General features: G+C 39.4%; 1 protein-coding gene across 1 annotated transcript in view; it reads right to left on the reverse strand.

The window, feature by feature from the left end:
- Positions 1-19734, reverse strand: part of LOC114645928 (protein kinase C-binding protein NELL1-like) — a 1522815-nt gene that overhangs the window by 642369 nt on the left and 860712 nt on the right. The window contains exon 13 of the mRNA XM_028793848.2: positions 424-549. Within this exon, the coding sequence (XP_028649681.1) occupies positions 424-549 (126 nt within the window). The remainder of the gene's footprint in view (positions 1-423; positions 550-19734) is intronic.

The raw sequence follows: 19734 nt of genomic DNA on the forward strand, positions 1-19734 counted from the left end.
GGGGCAACTCCAGAGTGGTAGAGAGTCCAGCCCCTCACAAGGAGATTGGTTCCAGAGTCCAAGCTGTGCGTCGAGGTGAGTCCGACTATATCTTGCTGGAACCTCTCGACATCGCGCACTAGCTCAGGCTCCTTTCCCTTCAGAGAGGTGACATTCCATGTCCCAAGAGCCAGCTTCTGTAGCCGAGGATCGGACTGCCAAGGTCCCCACCTTCGGCCACCACCCAACTCACACTGCACCCGATCTCCTTGGCCCCTACCATAGGTTATGAGCCCATGGTATGCCTTTCTGGTTACCTTTTATTATTTTATGTTCAATAACAGTCAATCAATTCATTTTCAACATTTGCATACATAATACTAACAAAATCCATAATACAAATACCCCATTTCATTAAAATAATAATTTAATTAACAAACTTACCTGTGCAGGAGAAATCGTCAACTCTTATATATCCAGAGATACAGTCACATCGGTAAGATGCAGGCAAATTAACACATACTGTGTTGGCATGACAATAGTGCATCTCGCCTGCACACTCGTCAATATCTAGGGAAACAGAAGCAACAATGTCTGCTGAAACAGCTTCATTCATTAAGGATTAAATAGAGAAACATTAGCTTTTTTTTTTTAATTTGTTACATCTGGTGTCTTTCAAAGGCAGAATTCACAAAAGGCTTAAAGAACTTTCCCTCAGTAATTTACTTTCAAAACCTGAGGATGCAGTACAAGTTGAATTAGATCAGGGAAAGGTTATGCAAACAAGCCTTTGAAATATAGTATAGTGTCAGAAAGTAAAGATTAAGGAAAGAAAAGGTCGGGTGGGGGTAGCAAACACATATACTGTATTTTATTTGGATGGATGAGTGAACAGGGATTGCATAAAAAGGCACCAAAGTCAGGCATGAAATGCAGTTGTCAGAGTCCACCTCAGTCAACCAGAACAGGAGAAGCAAAGTTATTCATCTTGGATAGATGACTTAAATTTCAAACTGCCATTTAAGAAAAAATCACCGAATACACAAATGTATGCTGAGTGTCATACAATTTAAATTATACCATGTGGCATTTTCAGCCATGTCTGCAAGTGTCCTATATTATTGATCAATAAAAAGGTCACCTATCAAACCGTGGTTTCTAATAGCATCCAGGTGTCAGTCTTAGAAAGTTTTGCTGAATCTTTGTTTTCCAGCCTGTCAAGGTGAAGTGGACTGAAAATGCTTCTAATTCTGACTTTGTTTTTGTTATAGTTAACTCACCTTAATACCACTATAATATTTTTTTCACCAATATTATTTTAAACAGTTACGTTTCCCATTATATATTATATCATTTAAAATTGTGCTAGTCTCATGCAGGAAAATATTTAAACAGTCAAAGGTTTATTCCATTCCATGAAACACGTTCTTTACATTTATCCTCTATGTATATGTAAAATGAAGTAGCACTTATTATGTTTCATTCTACACATTTAATAATAATTTGTGCAAGATTAGAGGTTGGCATGGTGCCCAGTGGTTGGCACTGCTGGGTTTGAACTCCAGCCCTGGCATTATCTGTGCAGAGTTTTACTTGGAGTATGTTTCTTCCATATCCCAAAGATGTGCATGAGAGTTAAAATGGTGACTGTAAAAAAGAATATCTGCATATACCTATGATGGGTAAGCATCCAGTCCAAGATTGCTTTCAGTCTTGCACCTGGCACTGACAGGTGAGATACTGTCTTCTCAAAACTTTAAAGTGAATAGGCAGATTATGACCGTAGAATTCATTTGAAAAGATGATAAGTTCAAATAACCCATGGTAACAACAGGAAACTGAATCTGGTTTTAAGCACAGTTCACAAGAGTGGTCAAAACATAGGCAAATATCATTACACTAAGCTTTAAAGTCCTAAATACCAAAAGAAAATTCAAAGTCAAAACCAAACAAAACCTAAAGCGTATTTTTAGTAAGAATTAACAAATCTCTCACTTTGTTTTTGCAAACTTTGAACATAAGTGAAATTTCTTTCTTGCTTATTTAGTCCTTTTGTTTTTATTTAAATACATTTTAAATTCTGCTATTAATTCTGTTTTTGGTTTTGTTTTTACATTTAAGTCAAATGACTTTTATTGCTTGTTAATTATTTTTCAGTGTTCCAATTTATTAAGAATAACAAAACTAAAAGAAGTGGGAGTGCAGGGTGTCATTTGTAGATGGGTGCAAAATTGTCTCAGACACTGGAAGCAGAGAGTTATGGTGCGAGGTACCGTACAAGAATTGGCAGATGTTAAGAGTGGTGTCCCTCAATGCTAGGGCTGGTTCTATTTTTAATACAGTGAAACCTTTGTGGGGAACAGCCTGGACACCGACAGGTAGACATGGTGTTTAAACCACACACGTTTATTCACAACTACTATTTACACTTATCGTGAGCACAAACCCAGTGCCGCAGCACCAATCACCCCTCAAGTCCTTGGCCACACGCACAATGCCTTCTCTTAGTCTCTGGTCCGCCTCCACTCCTCTCCACCAAGCTTCGTCAACTTCCACCCGAGTCTTGCCCCGATTGGAGGGAGGCGGCCCCTTTTATTCACCCCGGAAGAGCTCCAGCTGCATCCTGAGGGCTCATAGCCACACCCCTGTGTGGCGGAAGCTCCCACAGTGAAACCAGAAGTCCACCAGGTGTCTCCAAGTCTCTTCCTCCCAGTACTTCCCGGTGTGGCGGAAGTACTGAGGGCCAACACTCCCAAGGCATTGGGGCGCCCCCTGGCGGTGACCACAGGCCCCTACAGGGATGAGCTTCCAAGCTCTGTACCTGTGGTCCCCACAGCAACCAGGGAGGACTCGTGTTTCGGAGGATCCACAAGCCCTCCTCCGGCCCTCCTGGGTGTCCAGGCCGGGCATGAACGCCCGCTGGGCACCACACCTTGGATTGCAAGTAACTTGGTTTGCGAGTGTTTTGCAAGATGAGCTAAAGTCTTTAATAAAGTTTAACTTGATAAACGAGAGGGGTCTTGCTATACGAGTAGTAGGTATATGCTTTGTCCACCAAAAATCACATGGGGATTGTGGGTATTCGTCTCCCATGCTTGTTCTCAGTCAGCGTGCCTCACTCATATAGTCAACATCCGTATGAGCGTATACTGTTTACTATAGCATGTTGACCACGTGTCTGTGTGCTGTAACATGCGAGTCCCTGTCATGCTCCCCAAAACACGAGGCTGAGTCTCAGTACTTTAGCAAAACCAGCTTTATTCAGCGTGAAACTGGAACAGCACGGTTATTTATTGTAGCAGGATCTACAGCTCTCCTATACAGAGACAAGGCAATCAGGCAGGATCATGACCAGGTTAGTGGCTAAGTAATACTGTGCTCTTGCATTTATAATGTTCCTTGCATCACCCATCGACGGCAAGCGCTTATAGCTTGACCGCAATCTTTTCTGATTCTCTTTTACGGCGAACTGCTACAGCGCTGGGAGCCTGCGGTTGCTTGCTTCGGGACGCTTGCGTGTTGTCTCGTTGGGGGGGAATCCCAAAAGAGTTTAGAAAACTTACAGTGCGTAAAGACTTTTTTTTATTTTGTGTCCAAGTGTAGTGACTCTTCACGCAAAACCAACTGTCATTGGATAGGTTTCCCTGTTAAAGTCGCAAAAAAACAAAAAGATTCCAGTGAGCCAACAGATAGCAGTGATTTCGTTAGTTACAGTGAAGATTTTGTATTAATCATTTTTATATAAATATTTGTGGGTTGTGAAATTAATTATCTGAGTTTCCATTATTTCTTATGGGGAAATTCGCTTTGATATACGAATGCTTTGGATTACAAGCATGTTTCCGGTATGAATTATGCTCGCAAACCGAGGTTCCACTGTATATATAAATGATTTGGATAGGAATATAAGTAACAAGCTGGTTAAGTTTGCAGATGATGCCAAGCAAGGTGGATTGGCATATAATCTTGAATTCATTGAATCATTACAGGGAGACTTTAACAGCATACAGGAGTAGGCAGATTTGTGACAGATGAAGTTTAATGTTAGTAAATGTAAAGTATTGCGCATAGGAAGTGAAAATGTTAGGTTTAAATACATAGGTCTGAAAATCAAAAGTACACCTTGTGAGAAGGATTTAGGAGTTGTAGTGGACTCTACGCTATCAACTTCCCAACAGTGTTCAGAAGCCATTAAGAAGGCTAACAGAATGCATATATACATACATACTATACATTATATAGCACAATGTGTAGAGTGCATGTCAAGGGAGCTTTATAATGCACTGTTGAGGCCTCATCTGGAGTACGGTGTACAGTTTTGGTCTCCAGGCTACAAAAAGGACATAGCAGCACTAGAAAAGGTCCAGAGAAGAGCGACTAGTCTGATTCCAGGGCTACCGAGGATGAATTATGAAGAAAGATTTAAAGAGCTGAGCCTTTTCAGTTTCAGCAAAAGAAGGTTAAGAGGAGACATGATTGAAGTGTTTAAAATCATGAAGGGAATTTGTACAGTGGATCAAAACTGTTATTTTAAATTGTGTTCATCAAGAACACTGGGACACAGTTGGAAACTCGTTAAGGGTAAATTTTACACAGACATTAAGCAGTTTTTCTTTACTCCAGAGAACCATAGCCACATTGAATACATTACTATGTAGTGTGGTAGACAGTAAGACTTTTAAAGCAAGACTTTGTTTTTTACAAGAATTAAGTGGATAGGACCGGCAAGTTTTGTTGGGCTGAATGGCCTGTTCTTGTCTAGATTGTTCTAATTTTTAGATGTTCAGTAAATTACTTTATGAGCTAATATATATACAGGTGTTACCTGTCACACATACTTTTGTCTTCTATGCTGTTGGAGGAGCTTTGTAAACTCTGCATTTTAGTGGTGGTATTCTCTGAGGTGCGCAGACCTGGGACCAGCCAGATCTCCGTAGGTGGGTACACCTTTTATTGGTCTGCTCACGCTGATGGCGGTCATACTCAGGGAGTAGTTGTTGCTCTGATGGATTGGCTCCTTTCCAATCTCACTCTTTTCAATGAATGTATTATGAGAATCAGATTAAGGCACTCTCTGGGTGTCTTGTCTGTTGTCTCAGTGTATGCTCTGACTGTGGTGAATGATGTCTCAGTGAGAGAGACATTTTATTCCCAACTTCACTTGGTGGTTGATGGGTGCATGTGAGGTGACACTCTACTGGGCACTGACATGGCTAGCTATGAGGATTGTGTCTGTCCTCATGGGTCTGGGAATCGTGGTGAAAGTGGCTCCATGTTTCTTGACTTTGCAAAAGGTCAGGGGCTGCGGATTTCAGCACTTTGAGCTGCACCGTTGGACTTGGTACTTCAATACTGGTAGTGCAGTGAAGGTGACTGATCACATCCTCGTCAGCAGATGCTGGACGTTCCTACAGGACTGCAGGGTCTACAGAAGTGCCCAGTTTGTGAATTCTGACCACAGACTTGTTGCTGCTACTCTGAAGATCTAGCTTAGGGTCCAGTAGGCCAGTGCTCCGCAACCTTTTCTCACCTACGACACACCAAAGTTCTTCCTAGAATTCCGCGGCACGTCAAAAGCTAAAATATATAGCTGTGGCGTCGCTATAGCTGGGGGGGGGGGGGGGGTCCGCTCCGAGCGTCAGCTATTTAGGGGCGTCCAAACTACGGTACTTTCTTTTTTTTTTGTTCCTTGAGGAGGCGCAAAAAAAAAAATTTCTTTCAGCTTTGGGGCGTCAAATTTTTCACCGCCCCGGGCAACATGATCTCCAGCTACGCCACTGATATATAGATATGAATTTAATACACAAATTTTACAATAAATTTTCATTTTTTATTATAAGTATACATTTATTATAAGTATACATACATAAAAACTATACTATATTAACTTTTATGCAATCTTAATAATTATTATAACATAATGACTGATTAATGTGATACCTGCGCTTGTTTCAATGAACACAAAAGTTTTATATTCGGCTCAATATTTGACAGCGCAACCCGAAGTTCTTGGTCAAGATCTTTTAAGCATGACCGCTTATCATTTTTAATTAACACAAGAGTTGTTTGTCTTTTTTGGCGTAACTGGGATGGTTTGAATTTAGATGGCGATTTAGTTTACTGGGTGCCATTGCCTCGTTTGATAGCTGATCGCCGCAAATGATGCATTGTGGCTTTGGAGCCGTTTCGTCACCACACCACGAGAATCCGTATCGAATGTAGTCTTCGTTGTACTTCCTTTTCACAATCTTCTTTGTTTTTTTTTTTTTGCAACACTTGTGCTGGGTTCTTCATCATCTGTACGTGAAGACGAATCTTTTCCACGTAAAAATTTATCCATATTTAAAGGGGTATAAAACTAAATATGAATCACACGAAGAACGTTAACCATACACAATTCAGCAACACAACTAATAGTAATGAATGATAACTACTGTCGCAAGACGAGTGAATGCGACGTAGCACGACTAATACGTCGGCTTGAATTGAATCTAGGTGAGGGCACGGAGCGCTCTGCCGATCAAAGCGTACTACGGAGTTGTCTGGCGACTACGTAGGGCCTACGTCGTAGGCGACAGGCGCCAGGCGATGGGATTTATTATTTCAGAGAAATGACACATAAAATTATGAAACCTTTAAAAGGCTATTTATGCGAATATTTCATTGCACGTATTCTCGTTATTGTGTTTCTAAGGAGGACCGTTGAAATATTATTTAGTTAGAAAATTGTCTTATTTGACCGCGTCACACCTGTATCGGCTCAAGGCACACCAGTGTGCCGCGGCACACCGGTTGCGGAGCACTGCAGTAGGCTACCACCTACTAGGAGAATGAGGGTGGAACTTGCCAAACTCCAAGATCAGGCTGTTTCTAAAGAGTTTACATGTAGATTGCAGACTTGGGTACGACTGCTGATCTTAATATGATGTGGGAGACCTTCTGTAACAAGACCCTGAAGAATGTTGAGGGTAGTTGGTGCTGCCAGTGTTACCAGAAGGAGGTGTTTCATCTCGCAGGGCACCCTAGATATCATTGAGAGGAGTTGCAGCACACAGCTTGATGGCAACTCTGGTCTGTATCAGGAACTCAGAAGGATGCCTGCGAGGACTCTGAGGGCAGATAAGGAGGTGTTTGTTAGAGAGATCTGTTAACAAGTGACACACCATCAGTGGTCTAGTGACCCACGTCCTGCTTACAGAGGAATCAAAGAATTACACATATCCGAATCTGTTCTTCAAAGAGTTGCACTCAGGGCGGGTGATGGAATGGATAATGCTATAATTGTTACCTGCTGGACTGGCTACTTTGAGCAGCTGTTTAAAGCTGATCTGCTGACTAGGACGTTGGACATCTCTGGGTCCATGGTTCTTAAGGCTGTTCCCCCAATTAGGTGTGAACAACCCAATCTCACTGAGATTGCACAGGTAGTGAACCAACTGAGGGGAGGAAAGGCTGAAGGGATCTGTGGTATCTGGGGTGATCTTCTCCAGGCTGGTGGTAAGGCTGTCCTCCTGGCATTGCAAGCAGTCTTTGCTTCCATTTGGGAGATGGGTGTCATCCCAACTGACTGGATAATAGGGGGATAACACTGCTGTCAATGCTGGGTAAGGTCCTTGCTAGGGTCATCTTCAATAGAATCTGTGATCACTTGCTCACCTGCCAGTGACCACAGCAGTCTGGTTTTATGACTAAGAAGTCTAACATCGACCACATCCTGGCACTGAGAGTTCTCATGGAGTGCAAACACAAATATTGTCAGAGATTCTTTGCAGCCTTTGTCAAGTTTCATAAAGTGCTCAACTCAGTTGATCAAACTGCCTGGTGGGACATCCGGAGACTTCCGGGATCCATAAATAATATGATGTTGCCCATGTAAACAATAAAAAATATTGTCACAAGTAACAATAATAATATTTTGAAAATGACAAAATCAAATCAGGATAACACCTAATGGAACAGGACTTTAATAGATATAGGGACATAACAAGCTGGAATGCATCATTTAAAACCATCATTAAAATATGGTATTAGAAATCAAAATAAAGCAAATTTAAAAAGTTAAATGAGTGTATTATTACACAGCAAAATTGCCATTAACTCTTATAGTGTTAAGACAATATTTAAATGTTTATATGCTGTATATAAAAATTGTTTCAATATATTTACTTTTAAAGTGATTTTTTAAAACTGCTAATTTCTCTGTTTACAAGTAAATATATTTGTAAGTACAAACAATAAGTAGGGAAACATACAGAATCACTTTCTAATTTGTAAACCAAAACATTTACATATTTTTACTAATGCATATAATAAATATATTAAATAAACAATCCTTTTACATTTCACTTATAATACCAAGTGCTGCTGCTACCCTAATTTTGCCTGGTGGTTCCCTGCATGAAAGTGTACAGTAAATTCCCAGCAGCTGCTCTGGGAGGAGGACTGCAACCAGTGGGTGATATCTGAGATTGCACCACATCTGACAATTCCCTGATTCATGGCCTTGATGATGAGCCTTTAAAGAGTGACAGTCTTATTGCGTATAACCACACACTAAACTATAAGCCCACAATAACCACCTAACATGTTTGTAATCATGTAGGGAGAGAGAATGCAGTGATGCCTAGGCGGTCATTTTCATGATAGCCATGAATAATACAGTAGACATTTATTTTTGATTATCCTTCTCCATCTTGACCATTCAAGTAAGACCACGTATTTTGTAACTTAATTGTTTGGCACCTTAATCTGTACCAACATCTTATCTTTTTATTATTACTTAAACTGTAAATCCTCAGTCTTTGACTTTCCTAAATTTCAAAAACACAACAGAATTAAAATATACTTTGTTTTTATATTTTAATTTTTTATCTGTCATAAAAAAATGTTAGAAACTTTTAGAAATAAAATGCTAATTCCATAATCAGTGAATACTTAACTTGTGGCCAATTACCTTTGTTTGAACAAATCAGTGCACATGGACAATTGGTAGTCAGAACTATAATACATCAGCACCTTTAGCTAATGAAACAGATCTAGTTATTAAAATTCAGTTTTCGCCATTGGAACAAACACATTTTGTCCTCTAGGGCTGGTTGAAACCAAACCACACTAATGTTTGTATAAGTCATGCAAGTTAAGCACATGAAGAATTAAACTATGATGACAGATAAATTATGTAAATGATCAATTTATAATTGATGAGTGATAAGCACTTATAAGTGAAGAGGGAGCAAGCCTTTGTATTCAAAGCACCCTATTTAGTGTGTGTGATCCCACCCTTGTTATCAAGATAGCTACAAAATGGCTACAAAATAATTAAGCATTATAAGAAGTTTGAGTCTCTTGTAACATAGATGATATTACTGAAGTACCTGTCATTCTTTAAGGTGCTGCATGAGTCTCATCATTTGCATTTGGAACTTCTGGATTGAAATGGACTGCTATCACAACATGTGTTATCTGCATCTTATAAGGAAAGGGTGACCAATAGATGTTTTTCCACATTAGTCATATATGCTCAAAACTTGTTTTACTGGCACCAGTAGTGGGACTGCTGCATTCTTCTAAGGTGCTGACATGGACATAGAGATACCAGACGAATAAAACTGCTCAAATGAATTGAAAAGTTGATATTATTTCAACAAAGGAATCTACATGTGGCTCCCCTTCTCTGTGAAAACAGAGCAGCTAAGAAATTTTCAAATCTTGTCATCCAACAATTTTTTTTCTTTTTTCAAAATCACTGTGCAGGTCTGTTATCTTTCCAGAAAGCAATTATTTACTTTTACCAAACTCCAAATCCTCAAATCCTTAGCTCAGACTGTTCATTTCCGGGCTGACGGCACAGTGTGGTGTGGTGCAGTGGTCTGAATAATCTAAGGTTGACATTTTCATCCTAAGATGTGTCTTCCTGTGTGACCTTACAAAGTCATTTAACCTGTGTGGAAAATTATGAAAACTAAAACGTAGTTGTCAACATAGCTTTTGTCCCAAGATCAAGGAGCATTCATTTAATGACGCAAAGAAAAGTAGGGTAAGTGAACCACGTTTGCAAACAGGTCAGTGTTTTGAATTATCATGTGCCTCTTGATGATTTGTATTGTTTAAGTGTTACTGCTTGCACCCAGTGTGATATTCAAATCTGAATGTATTATAAGAGGTGGGTGCAGCATGCTGGCTCGTGCTGCTGTCTCACAGATCCTGCAGGCTATTTTTGAATTAAAACAAGGCAACAGTCTGTGTGGTAATTGCATGTTTGCATCATGTCTGTCTGGGCTCTTGTGCTTTTGCCTCCCACATCAAAAAGATATGCAAGTTTGTTGAAATGATGTTTTTAAACTGGGCAAGTATGAGTGTGTATGTGAATGTGCCAACTGATAAGCTAGTGTCCTGTCCAGAGCTGATTCTGGCCTCTAGGTTAAAGATACGTAGATTGAAAATTGGTTGGATGGAAATTTTACAAGCTTTGTTTGTTCAAGCAGTAAGTGATCTTCAAGATGCAGTGTACACAATGAGAGAAAAAAATGTTCAAAAGAGTAAAAGATTAGGCAAAATAAAGTATGAGTAACCTGTGCACATTTTAACCAATACAACAACAACAACAACAGGTATTTCATCTGAGGCTAACACTCTAAACATAATGTTTAAAAAAATCAGAAGCGACTGAGTGAGATGTACATGAGTCAGAGAGTTTTAAATTACATTTAAACCTTAAACTGCAGACAGAAACTACATTTTTAAGCTATTTGGCAGACCCACTGCATAAAGTATCAGTTGGAGTTGATAAGGAAGGAAGCTTTTGAGAAATTGCTCCTGAATAGGTCCTTACGTGTACAGGGTGCTGACTACAGCAAAATATACTGAGATTATCTTCCCTTGACGATGCTGTAATGCTCTGCGGGAAGGTTTTATGTGGTAATGTTATGCATGGTGAGGGCCAAACTCAAAAGTTAAGGCTCAAAAGATTATTTTTGACAATGTGTTAATTTTAACAATAAACAAGAAAAAATACTTTATTTTAAATCTGTTTGGTTTGGATAATATGATGCTGCAATTTGGTCAGTCCTGACTAGAATGTAATACTTACAAATGCTCGTGATATTCATTTAGATGACCTAAAGATACACTGCTCTGGCAGATATTTTCTTTTTGTTTAGTAGACATTTGATAGCAAACTGTGAAGTACTATTGGAAGGTCTCATACACTTTGCTAAATTATGCCATTTCCATGGCCAATTCATCCAGGAAACCCCTAAACAGCTATACAGGCAGAAGTGCACAATTATGCATCGTCTAATCTATAATTGTCAAAGTGTCAAAAAAGATTAAGCGTTTTTAAATGTGTTTCTGAATACATTATAATTCTAGGGAAAAAATATACCTAAATGACTAGGTGGCAAACAACTACTTTTCACCAGAGTAGGGAAAATCATAATAATACATTTTGAATTATGGCAGTATTTTTCCTGATAATTTCATCCTAAGGGGAAAAATACAGTAATGCTTTCCAAAATTAATATAACTATTCAGTTGCTGAAAAATATATAATATATGGAATCTGATGGATTGATGCAGTGGAACAATGGTTAGCTGTCCTGCTTCTCATTTGTGGAGATCTGTGTTCAGTTCTCAGATAGGTCTTTGTCTATGAGGGGTTTGCTCTTTTACAGTAAGTGTGATATGGGGGATTTGCATCACATACCAAACTCATCTGTTAAGTTTTATTGTCAACTATGATTCAGCCTGGTGTATGAGATTATGAACTGCTGTTGGTTCTTGCTCTAATCCCAAATTTGCCAAGATAGGCTGTAACCTACAGATCAAGTGGGTTCAGAAAATGGATGGATCAACAGTCCCAATTATCTCTTTGAATGATGTATGCATCCATCTAACTATCTGTTTTCCTAACCTGCTTATCCAGTGCCTATCCCAGTAATTATCAGGTGCAATGCTCCAGCCAATTACTGGCTAAGTATCAAATAAACACTACTATAGCTAATCATACAGTGTTAACTGAGAGTTTGACAATTACTCCTTTTGGAGTCTCCAAGATATGGTATTGCTTACCAGCAAGAAAGTTTTCAGTACTCTAGATTTTTATGCTTGCAACTCTTCTTCTAGGTATTTCTATGTTGCTCACCTTCAAATTAAAGAATGTCAAATGTTGGCAATGGTAAGAAGTACTCTTGAGCCATCCCCAGACTCAGAATTAGGCTGGGTGTGCTCAAAATATACTTGTCTAAAAAGTACACATTTATTACACAAAATAAATAAGGCAGGGCTATAAAAAAAGAAGAGAACCCAAAATACAAAAACAAATGGAATAACACACCTGCTTCCCCAGTAAACCTACAGTACCTAAACAGGTGTCTGAACCCAAATTGGTTCCTTAACAAGTACCCTTCTTCTAAAGCACCTCTGGCCTCTCTTTGTTCGGACAGTTCACCGCTATCAAACACCTATCTTTCTCAATACTAGTCACCGAGTCTCTACGCAGAAGTATCTACTGTATGAACCCCTTCACTTCCAAACCAAAGGGCTTTAAATCTGAGAATGCAGTCCCTACTCAGGGAGTTCTGCAGGGTTCTGTTTTGTGGCCACTTCTTTTTCTTATCTACATCTTCCCAATAGGTAATATCTTTGGACACCATGGTATTAAATTTCATTTATATGCTGATGACACACAGCTTTATCTATTCACTAAATCCACTTCTGTTTTCCCTCCAAATACTCTTATGGCATGTCTCCAAGACATAATGTCATGGATGGCTCACAATTTTGTTCAATTAAATAGCAATAAAAAACAGAGGTGCTCCTCATTGGTTCTAAATCTACACTCTGAAGTTAACTGTTCTTCCATTTTAACTAACAGCACTATCACAAACCTCTCTTCTCTGGTTAAGAGCCAGGGCGTAATGCTAGGCAGTACCCTCTGTTTTTCTTCCCATATAAATAATGTTTTCGGACTGCCTTCTTCAATCTCTGAAATATTTCTAGACTTTGTCCTGTTCTTACACAACACAGTACTGAAGTATTGGTTAATGCCTTATTCACTTCATGTACAGAATATTGTAATGCTATTCTATTTTGCCTCCCTAAAAATGTTATCCATCACTTAAAACTTAAACAAAATTCTGCTGCTAGGATAAATTACCTGTTCTAAATCCACTGAGCATATCACACCCATTTCTCCCAACTTCACTGGCTCCCTGTTTACTACCAAATACAATACAAAATACTGCTCTTAACATTTAAAGCTCTCCACCACCTTGGTCCTGCCTACCTTACTGATCTCCTCCAGACTTACACTTCCTCTCGCTCACTCAGATCCTCATCTGCAGCTCTACTTTCTGTACCACACATCAAACTCTGTTCTCTGGGAGCCCGAGCGTCTCTCATAGTGCTCCTCAACTCTGGAGTTCTCTTCCCTCTTATATCCATCAGCCAGACTCAATAACACAATTTAAAACTGCCCTCAAAACATACTGCATTTTTTCAAACTGGCATACCAATTATGAGTTTAACACTGGTACAGCCAATTATCTTCGATGTTTGTTACTACTTCTGTATGTTTATTGCTATTTGATTTTATTGTCCTATTTGTTTTTATCTTTATTACTGTAGTTTAATTCATTGTAAGGTGACCTTGAATGTTAAGAAAGGCACCTATTAAATAAAATGTATTATTATTACAATGAGGATAACTCTTTAGATTTCTGCTTAGAAGTCCGTGGCGTTCTTGCACCCCCAAACCTTCCATTACTCTTAAACAACATGGCATCCTTGCATTGGCATATTTCCCACCAGGGCACCCATTACTTTATGCGTTTGACCCTACCTGCATCCTTCAAGAGCAGCTCATATACTCACAAGATCTACAATCCCTGGTGTAGTCTTTGCTATTTGCATTTGCATGTTAATTTGAATTGCTATTGCCCATGCATGCATTATCAGGATTTGCATGGTGGTACTCACACCACCTTGAGCTGCATAGAAACCAATCATTGACCTGATCACCCACAAACACAGACCCTCCATATCAATATTTCTTTTCGTTTGTGAATATCAACAGTATACCATATTACAGAACATGTTTTACAGAATAAAAACTGGCTTGCCATTTGTCAGGCTCAGGAAGATCTAATCAAAACTCACAGCTCCCTATTGTCATTTTGCCTGATAGGTAGCAGGATGTGCTTCCACCTAATAACATTTCATTCCCAGCTAATACTTCTGAAATGTTTTACCCTTGTGGTCTGTCTTCACCTTATGGCCTGAACTCATGCTGTGAGGTTTATTGGTGGTAAATTATCCACAGATATCTTTCCATCCATCCATCCGTTTATTAAACTTGCTTAACAAATTTAAGGGTGACAAGGAATTACAGTCTACAGCAACATAATATCTTACAAAGTGGAAAGCAGTCCTGAGCAGTAAGCATGGTACACTGAAACACAAATATAACACAAATAAATTGATAATTTAGGGTTGTTAACCAACCATCGGCATCATTATTATTCATACTCTTCTAATTTTATTCATTTATCATGGTGACATATGACAATACTGTCCATTACAGTCATTTACAAACATAACACAAATATATCTAACAAAACATATTTTTAAGACTGCTCAGTCCAATACAGCATTGTGAGAGGCTGGAACCTATTTGGACAGTTTTAGGCACAAAATAGGAACCAACCTGGAATGGAGCATCTGTCCATTGCGGTAGCCAATCTCCCACACACCCACATAGGGCCAGCATATAATCACCAAACAACATAACACACACATGGTAAGCTATAGTATTGTGGACAGTAAGCTATAGTATCTGTGAAACAACACAGAATTTATAGACTTCTCGTTTCTTAAACTGTCCATGGGATTTGAACTGCAGTGCTAACCATTGTGCCATATTGTATATGTGTTATTGTTCACATGTGCCTGATGGGATCAAGTAAGTGGTATCATGGAGGGGGTGTAGGAGACACACATATTTGTCAGCTTCATCCACATCTCCTAAGGTCACAACCCAAAAGAAGATCCATAATCACCTATCATGCTCCATGCACCTCTTTGAGCTTTGGCACTTCCACACACCAAGTAGCTCAAAATGTGCATAACAAGCAAAAGTTGGGGTTTGTAAAAGAAAACTCGATGGTTCATAAACTAATGATTTGACACAATGTAGGCTGTTTGGCATGGTTTGAAGACTGTGTATATGGTCATATATGAAGGGAAACAGCTTTTAGGGGCTAGTTGGATTTTTCTGGCCGTAATGATTACTGACTTATGAGCCAATGTAGACTTTTAAGAGTCATTCTTTTGGAAATATGTGTTGAGTTGGTCCTCGCATAAGGAAGATAGACTGCCCGAAATCAGGCTCTACCTGTTCATATTCAGGTTTTAAAAATAGTTGGTTTTCTCAGCCAAGCCTCAGCTTTCTCATGGCCACTATGCTGGAAGCCATAAATAACTGGTACAGTGCTACATTCAGTTAAACAACATAAAAATGTAATTGATAGCATTGTCCGATTTTCCTAAAGTAATCAGGGCAATTGACAGCACTCACACTCAAACTGCAATAAGGACACCTAATGAGAATGACACTGCTTTTGTTAAATGTAATCAGTTACATTACATTAACACACAGGTCACATGTAATGCCAAGATGATGCTGATAAATGTTGCAGATCAGTGGCCTGGGTCAACCCATAATTCACTTATTTATTATTACTGGCTCGTTTATAAAGTAACAGAAGGAACTTTTAATGATCAATATGGCCTGTATTATTCATTGAAACAGCAATCATGGCATTCCATGTGCCAGGTAATAGTGGTTACCCACATACACTCTGGTGCCTTATATCTTTCCTCAGTTCCAGAGCACAGAGGGCCTACTGAAAATATCAGCCTATCCTGGTGCTATACATCCTCACCACCAGCTAATACTAATATACTGTTAGCAGCAGATGGCTAGGAAAATAAAATAAAATTAAACAATTCATTTAAAGAGGGCACTGTTTTCGACAGTGTACAAGCAACAGATGCAGTTTCATCAGGAACTGTGAAAATTCTTACAAATTAAATTTTAAATGAAAAAAGTGAGGGTAGGAAAGGACATATATTCAGTCTACTGTTTGCCAATGTGTGAATAAATTACTTTTTGTTTATTATTTCCTACCAGAACATACAACTAAATGTCTTTTTCTACAACTTCTCTTTTGTTTTATTAACTAATATTTTTTCCTTCTGCTAGGTATGAAGAAAGGGTAGGGAGTCCCAAGTTGTTATCTGAATAGGTGAGTTTACAAAAGACAGAAAAAGTCAATAGATTAAGAGCAGTTCTGATGGCAGAGAAAAGCATCTTTCTAATCATGAGAAAAATAGAAGCCTGCAGGTAGTAGTTGAAGACGAGCGACTTGCAGTGAGGCAACACTAAGGCAGGCTACTGAAGGTCCTGGGACAGATTTGTGACTCCGTTTAGTGGCCTCACACCCCATTTGCACCATGTCTTGAACTCCTGATGAAACAGCATACAGAGATGAGGTGGAACGGCTGTCTGCATGGTGTGAAGACAACAATCTATCTCTCAATGTCAACAAGACAAAAGAGATAATCGTGGACTTCAGAAAATCACGTCCTGCCCACATCCCACTCAGCATCAACGGTTTAGATGTGGAGACTATTAGGAGTACCAAGTTCCTCAGTGTGCAAATAACTGAGGAACTTACATGGACACATAACACCTCATCACTAATCAAGAAAATCCAGCAGAGACTACACTTCCTGAGGCGGCTGAAGCAAGCAAGTCTTCCCCCTTCCATCCTCACCATGTTCTACAGAGGCACCATTCAGAGTGTTCTGACCAGCTACATCACTGTCTGGTATGGCAACTGCAACATATCTGACCGCAAGCGCCTGCAAAGGATAGTGAAGACAGCAGAGAACATTATTGGGGTGCCTCTCCCTTCACTACAGGACATATTTTACAAACGCAGTGTCCGCAAGGCCTGCAGCATTGTGCAGGACCCCTTACACCCCTCAAATGGACTTTTCACACTTCTGCCATCCAAGAGAAGATACTGCAAAATCAAAGCCAGATCTGCCAGGCTGCAGGAGAGTTTTTACCCCCAAGCTGTTAGACTCCTTAACACCAGGCTGCCCCCTGGGACCTTCCACACATCCTCAACCACCTCTAAAAACAGAACTTTTATGCATGCGAGCCACTGTCCTGTAAAGACGAGTGTGCAGGTAGAAAAGAACTGAAAATCTAATACTGACCTTTAAGTATTTTGACACTCTTGTTATCCTTCTGCTGTGAAAGATTCTGACCTGTCATTGTTTACATGTCTTAGACAACTATTATCATACACTGATAATTTCTGTATTATCTATATCTATTATTTATTTATTATATTACATATCTTACACATCAATATTGCTGCTACTTCTTTGTCCTGTCTTTGCACAATGTCTTGTCTTGTTTGTGTTTTAATTTTTAAATTTACATTTTAATTCTATTTTTAATTTATCATTTGCATGTCATGTTGTTACATTGTGGACCCTGAGCTTCGCAATTTCGTCTATCTGTATACTTGTATATGGTTGAGATGACAATAAAGTTCACTTTGACTCTGAACATAACAGCTGACACACATTTTGAATCATGTATAGTCACAGTGGTTTGATGGCAGATGTGTACTCCAATCAGATGATTCTATAGCATACTGACTGATCTGTTCCTATAGGAGACACTTAGTAACATTTTTTTTATAGAATACTAGACAAAGAGCCCATTTCGAAAACGTAAGATGAAACGGGCACGAGTTTGTGTCAGCAGTGTATGAAGAACAAATGATAAGTAACGAAGCAGTTGTTTTGTAATGATTGTAGTCCGCTTTACTCATTACTGTACAGGCTTGTACTGTTAGTTGATGAATTTTCCAGGCCTATAGTATAATATTGAATGATGAATGTTCCAGTACAATATGGAATAGTAATAAGTATAAGCACCACAAACCTGATATAGGTATATTGAATGAATGCGTAATTAGGCCTCGAGCTGTAGTCGAAATCGCCTTTCAGGCCTCTAGAGCTTTAATCGAAGTCGCCTTTCTCTTTGAATTTTCGCGGCCGTAAATCCGCCGCCTGCCATGATGTCGGTCTCGTAAGGTTTTTCGGGCAGCTGTGCAGAAGACGACTGCGCATTCGGCTTCGGACGTGCGCAGAAGGTGACTGCGCATTCGGCTTCGGACAGACGTGAGTGAGTGAGTGAGTGAGTGAGTGAGTGAGTGAGTGAGTGAGTGAGTAGGCTGGCGAATTATATACAAGATTATTTGTTATAAGCACTGGTAGAAAATAACCATTGATGAAACCAAACTAGACAGACAAAATGAGAAAAATACAATAAGTTTGGGGAGAAGTGGGGATTGGGGGTACGCATATGTAAATTGTAAAACTACACCTAAGTTAGTGAGCAAATAGGCGAACTAGAAACATATTTTTACTTCAAAAAAAAGATAGTACCAAAATGTGTAACTTTCAGTTTACTTTTGCTGTCGTAAGCTTGCCACAGAAACCAGAAGGCATGGTGTCTTAAATTAAAATTTTTGTCCATTCAAAGTGAACATATTCAGTGTTAATGTAAGGCTTTTGTTTTCATGGTTGGGTTCCTGCCCTTTGAGTTCCATCATAAAATGCACTAAAAGCTTAGGCATTTTTTACATTTTTACAAAAAGATTCACTTTACAGTAATCCCTCGCTATATCGCGCTTCGCCTTTCGCGGCTTCACTCCATCGCGGATTTTATATGTAAGCATATTTAAATATATATCGCGGATTTTTTGCTGGTTCGCGTATTTCTGCGGACAATGGGTCTTTTAATTTCTGGTACATGCTTCCTCAGTTGGTTTGCCCAGTTGATTTCATACAAGGGACGCTATTGGCAGATGGCTGAGAAGCTACCCGGCTTACTTTTCTGTCTCTCTTGCACTGACTTTCTCTGATCCTGACGTAGGGGGATTGAGCAGGGGGGCTGTTCGCATACCTAGACGATATGGACGCTCGTCTAAAATTGCTGAAAGATTATCTTCACGTTGCTATCTTTTGTGCAGCTGCTACCTGAAATGACATGCTGCACGGTGCTTCGCATACTTAAAAGCTCAAAGGGCACGTATTGATTTTTGATTGAAAAACAAACTTTGTCTCTCTCTCTCTTCCTGCTCCTGACGGAGGGGGTGTGAGCTGCCGCCTTCAACAGCTTTGTGCCGCGGTGCTTCGCATACTTAAAAGCAAACAGCCCTATTGATTTGTTTGCTTTCCTCTGTCTTTCTGACAGACTCTGCTCCTGACGCGCACTCCTTTGAAAAGGAAAATATGTTTGCATTCTTTTAATTGTGAGACGGAACTGTCATCTCTGTCTTGTCATGGAGCACAGTTTAAACTTTTGAAAAAGAGACAAATGTTTGTTTGCAGTGTTTGAATAACGTTCCTGTCTCTCTACAACCTCCTGTGTTTCTGCGCAAATCTGTGACCCAAGCATGACAATATAAAAATAACCATATAAACATATGGTTTCTACTTCGCGGATTTTCTTATTTCGCGGGTGGCTCTGGAACGCAACCCCCGCGATGGAGGAGGGATTACTGTATAACACAATTTCATGTGGCATGTATACAATGATTGTAAAGACAATTAAACTGTCTTTTAATATAACACTTTTCTCATAAGATGCAATTCTTAAAGTTTTCT

This window comes from Erpetoichthys calabaricus, chromosome 2 (genome assembly GCF_900747795.2).
Source record: "Erpetoichthys calabaricus chromosome 2, fErpCal1.3, whole genome shotgun sequence".
In the NCBI taxonomy this organism is placed as follows: Eukaryota; Metazoa; Chordata; class Cladistia; order Polypteriformes; family Polypteridae; genus Erpetoichthys; species Erpetoichthys calabaricus.